Source organism: Primulina eburnea, chromosome 3, assembly GCF_022965805.1.
Source record: "Primulina eburnea isolate SZY01 chromosome 3, ASM2296580v1, whole genome shotgun sequence".
NCBI classification, from domain to species: domain Eukaryota; kingdom Viridiplantae; phylum Streptophyta; class Magnoliopsida; order Lamiales; family Gesneriaceae; genus Primulina; species Primulina eburnea.
The window spans coordinates 7,948,912-7,954,065 of record NC_133103.1 but is presented as its reverse complement, the minus strand read 5'-3'; the positions used below and the strand labels follow the sequence as shown (position 1 = coordinate 7,954,065).

General features: G+C 34.6%; 1 protein-coding gene across 1 annotated transcript; it reads left to right on the top strand.

Annotated features, from left to right (window-relative positions):
- The first annotated feature begins 228 nt into the window (after positions 1 to 228).
- Positions 229 to 3,588, top strand: LOC140825950 (uncharacterized). The gene is made up of 3 exons (XM_073188012.1): positions 229 to 794; positions 1,965 to 2,149; positions 2,883 to 3,588. The coding sequence occupies exons 1-3, from the start codon at positions 305 to 307 to the stop codon at positions 3,081 to 3,083; spliced, it is 876 nt and encodes a 291-aa protein (XP_073044113.1). The 5' UTR covers positions 229 to 304; the 3' UTR covers positions 3,084 to 3,588.
- Positions 3,589 to 5,154: the final 1,566 nt, after the last annotated feature.

Here is a 5,154-nt window from a genome sequence, read left to right as displayed (position 1 = left end):
ATATTTTTTCATGGATGACCCAAATAAGAAATCTGTCTCATAAGATACGATTAGTGAGACCGTCGTAAAAAAAATCATGGCTTCTTATTTTTTTATCTTTTATGTTTTTTTTCCTTAGCTAGAAGAAAAGTTTGTCTAGCTATATATCTATTCTCATATAAAAGTTGGTAAGATTTGATAAGTTTGAATCGATTTGAATCAGATAATTTTTTTTGAAAGTTAATTTGGGTATAAGATTTAGTTCCAATAGAACGTATATAGAGGAGCAATATCAAAACCCTACACACAAATTTGGGGGAAAAAGATGTCATCTTGGATTCCTTCACTTTTCAATGCCAATCATAGTCGCGATTACGATCCCGATTACGATAATCCCACGTCCCCCACATCTTCTTCGCCCAGCCGGACGCCCAGAGCCGCTGCTTCCGGCGTGAAGGATGATCTCTCCGCTGTGTTCCGCGGTGTTGCCGCCTTTCTTGCTCCCAGGGAAGGGAGTTCGAGTTCGGCCGTCTCATCTTCTTCTTCGGATGCTATTACCGGGATTAAGAATGATTTGGCGGAAATTCAGGGCTCCTTTAAATCGGGCCTCTCGTTAATTTCCTCCAAGCTCACCTCCAATTTCTTGCAGTTCAAAGGACAACTTGATGATGATGATGCTGACGAAATGGAAGAGGAGGAGGAGGATGATGATGATGAGGATGCAGTGGGAATTACAGAAGAAGTGGTGGATTTTGTAAGAAAACTATCTACTCGGCCAGAATTGTGGATTGATTTTCCTCTCTCTTTAGCAGATGGTAATAATCATGCAAATTTTAGTTTTTTTTCCTCATTCGATTCTACTCTTTACACAATTAATGTTGTGATGTATGTTTGAACACTGGTAGCACACTCTTAGTGTAATTAGTATTTAATAAGTTGGTTTTTCAGAGGATCAACTTTAAGCGATACTAATTGTAGGCTTGTAGTAATTATGGTGAAGGCAGTTTGAATTTGTGTTTTCATATTGGAAAGCCGTGACATTGTTTTACCACTGCGTGGCATGATGAAGTCAGAATTTTCAATTTTAGAGGATTGAAAACACTTTAATGTAAAACAATAATTATTGAGATGATACTTATTGAAATGTGTGGACTCTGGAGTTGAGTGGAAGATACTTCCTTATGACAATCGTAGTTATTAAGGGTATTTGGTGTGCAAAGGTCTTTGGAGCTGGTTTCAAAGGTTAGGTGAACAGAAGGATAAAATTGCTATATTTCAAATAATTTTAATAGATATAAACATTGAGTCATAAATCCCAAATTAAGTTACGAAATAATAAATTTATACATTAAAGTCAATATCCGTAAATCTGAAATTAATTGTAGAAAGGTATATATTGAGTATGCATTTTTTACCTTTCAATGTAGCGGAGTCGATGATTTCAGAAAGTGAACATAGCACTCTTATGAAACTAAAACAGATAACAACTGTGTTTTATGATTGTTTCGTGCTAGTAATTACTAACGGACCCTAGTAGCTCAAACCTTTCCTCATCGTCTAGTGATATGTGTAAGCAGAATTGTCTCAACTTATAAACTAGTTATGGACAAATGAGGAGAAAGAAATAATTTTCTTGGGCAGAGAGTGCAGCCTGTTCAAATGCTTGTAAAATGAACAGTATATGACATCCAAACTCTTTCCAATAGCTTGACTCTAGATATAAACACTGCTTCGCAGTTCTTGGGTTTTAGGAACTGCCAAAGTCATTATTGTGGCCAACATACTCTTTAGACCAGCAGATATCTACATTCAAATTTCATTGGCATATTTTCTGATATTTTTGTTTGCGAATTAAAAATAATTGCATTTTGGCTGTTAATAGTACTATAATAGTGTTGTGTAGAATCCATGATCATCAGTGCAAATAATTTTATCTTGAGGATAGTGTATCAGTTGGTCCTGAACTTTGGAATATTCTGTTGCAGACTTTGATATGTCAGACTATCAAAGAGACCATGCTGCAAATATCGACTATTTGGTGCCTGAGCTTGTGAGACTAAGGCAGAAGATTTCCAGTCAAATTACCGAAGGGAAATTTTGGCTTGTCTATTTTATTTTATTGTTTCCCAGGTTAACTGAAGAAGATTTGAAGCTTCTTTCAGCCCCACAGGCAAGGCTTCTTTATCCAACATTTTTCTGTAGATCTTCCTTTCATGCATCTTGAGAAGCTATAAAATAAGCAATGAAAGAGTTACTTAGGCTTGTTATGGAGATTTCTTATATCATATCTTCGTGCGTCTAACTTATAATAAATACAAGATCCACACCTTTTCAGCTATTGAAATTTGTCTTGAAGAAAAGTATGTTTATACTCTAGAAGATAAGTCGATAATTGTTTGACATTATGTACCATTATGGTAATTCTCTTATTATGCTCCCTTTAAATACTGCTCTCGAGTTTCTTCTATCAGATTCTTGACATTGTTGGACAATAATCAGATAATGACTTTTCACTTTATAGTATAATCACACATGGAAAAGCCACCAGAATCTAACTTACTTCGTCTTACCCTCTCTCTTGATATATATATATATATATATATATATATATATATATATATAATGAACGCTTAAATTCCCTTAATATGAAACACTATTGAGATTCATGCCAATTGCTGTTGTTTCCTTTCATTTGTTAAGGATGTCGAGGATAATTGACTTTTCCTTTTTCTTTCTTTGCAATTTTCTTCCTGTTTTTAATATTAGTTTTGCAAAACATACAACAAATTTGTTTTCCATTCTTTGTAGTAAAAGAGGATTCCGGCATTTCTTGCTTATTTACATGCATTTGTCATCATGAACGAGTTGCAAATCCGTGTACGCTAATATTTAGTTCCCCGCAGATCGTTGAAGCTAGGGAGACACTCTTAAAGAAACTGCAGAATAAAAGTAACACGATGCAAGAAACATCTGAAAACCACTCTGAGAATTCTGAGACTAACCATGACATTGATCATGGGCATGTCTCGGAAGGGGATGCAAGCGACACGCAGCACAAGAGCACGTCATCTGAGATTGTGAGTGCAAAAAAAACCGATGGATAACACGGCACCTGACTCCAATATCTCTGAAGAAGAAAAAGGTTCACGCACATCTGTTGATGCTCGGAAACAATCTGAAAACGAGGATATTTCATTTAGTGATTTGGAAGATGACAACAACGACCTATCAGAAAAGAATTTGGGATCTAGAGTATTGAATGACGACAAAGGCGAAGCCAATGAATGGATTCAACTAAATGAGAACATGGGAGGACGGGGTGCTAAACAAAAGGCAGGCCACTCTGCTTTACGAGATAAAGAATCAGAGAGTGAGGATTCAAATGATTGGCTTGCCGTTGATGATAATGATTTTGACAATTTGGGGGCACTTTAAGTTATGTATATTCTATACCCTTTTTCCCATTTTATTTTCTTCCGGTCAATTTTAGATATTCACCAATGGTGAAATTGTTCATTAGAAATAAATTGGTGTGAATATTCTCTTTTATGGACCTGTTCTAAATACTTTACCAGTAATTTACCTCTATAATATATTTAGTTTCAATTATTTATTCAATATGTTTTAAATATATATAGTCAAAATAAATTTTTCTTCAATGATGTGCCATTATGCATTTCTTTCACACACACACACACACACACACACACACACACACACACACACACACTATCACTTAATTAACGAGAGTTATTTATTATAATTTCCATTCTGTTTGGCGTGAGTTTTCTGTTGTTTCCTGATCATATATGCATGTATTAATCTTTCCAGTAGCTTCTCGAAAATATTAATTCCTGTGATTAAGGTATGAAGAATGCTTGATATGATGGTGTGACTTTTATTGTTTTTCAAGATACACTTAATTTTGATAATGAATAAAATAAATTTTAATTATTCAGAAGTCATATTACAAAACGTTATGATTATTTATTTTTTAATCAAAAAGAAATAAAAACAGTGGTTAAATTTAATTTATGTAAATCGAGCAGTGGCTAAGTCTAGCTAATTTATATAAATTAATTATTTTAAACTATATTTTTTTCATGTATACTTTGATATATTAAAACTTAGTATTGATCTAATCACTCTATGCTGTTCTTATTTCATTTTAATATATTCGTTTTTATTACTAAATTGTGGAATTTTCTTTTTAGACCCGTACCAAACGATCCTCAATCGCTAGCTAACATTGAATTTTTGAAGAATTTTTTCAACCATTCCTCCACTAATAATTTCAACATTCTAATATAAAGTTTCTTATTGACGCTGGAACAAGTTGGATATCCAGAAAATAAACATATCTGTGACATCTACCTTAGAACTTTTTACAAGTACATGTCTTGCTTTATTGAATAACGTGAATATAGTAATCACAAGGACCACAAATGTAAGAGTACGCGTAGTCACAAAAATCAGCATCACCACAGCATAAATATTCAGGATTCCATGGGCTGTGTGATATATGCTTGATGGTGGTCGGAACAGCGACACACTCTAGCTACATCAATGAAACTCCCGTAAAATTTATATCCAAATCCATTGCATCTTTTTCGACACCTCACACAAGCAGACATGGAACAAAAACCCCTTGATTTCGAGGTTTTAAAAAAAGTGTCCTTTACAGTTGGGGGTAAATATGCTCAAATCACACTGAGATTAATGTTGCCAGTATATATACTGTGAGAGGAGGTGAAATTATGGGTTGAATACATGCATTGCACAGTAGTTCACTATCACTCTCTACGTCCAAGAAGAATGATCACTGTGGTGTTTCTATATGTTCCCTTTTGTTCTCTCCCGCATGCATCACAGACCAAGGAAGCTTCCTTGCAAGGGGTCACCAATGAGTGTTCATGATGAATGATGTGTTTTATGCTGATCTCCAAAGAGAGAGCACATTGGCAGTGGAGATAAAATGTTTCAAGTATCCGATTCGAGCATTCGTGTAAGTAAACTTGGTGCATAATTTTTCACGGTTCTCACATTTGCAATTTTCATGCAGTGGTTCTGCTAGTAATTTAAGATCAAAGATAAATCCATTAAACTCACGGTTCGATGATAGAATCAACTGTACGCATGGCTGGTGCAAGAAAAATTGTAATCTTTGCTACATCT

Coding starts and splice junctions, on each gene's coding strand:
- LOC140825950 (XM_073188012.1), top strand. CDS start 305: ATGTCATCTTGGATTCCTTCACTTTTCAATGCCAATCATAGTCGCGAT. Junction 795..1,964: donor TCCTCTCTCTTTAGCAGATG/GTAATAATCATG, acceptor ATTCTGTTGCAG/ACTTTGATATGTCAGACTAT. Junction 2,150..2,882: donor AGCTTCTTTCAGCCCCACAG/GCAAGGCTTCTT, acceptor AGTTCCCCGCAG/ATCGTTGAAGCTAGGGAGAC.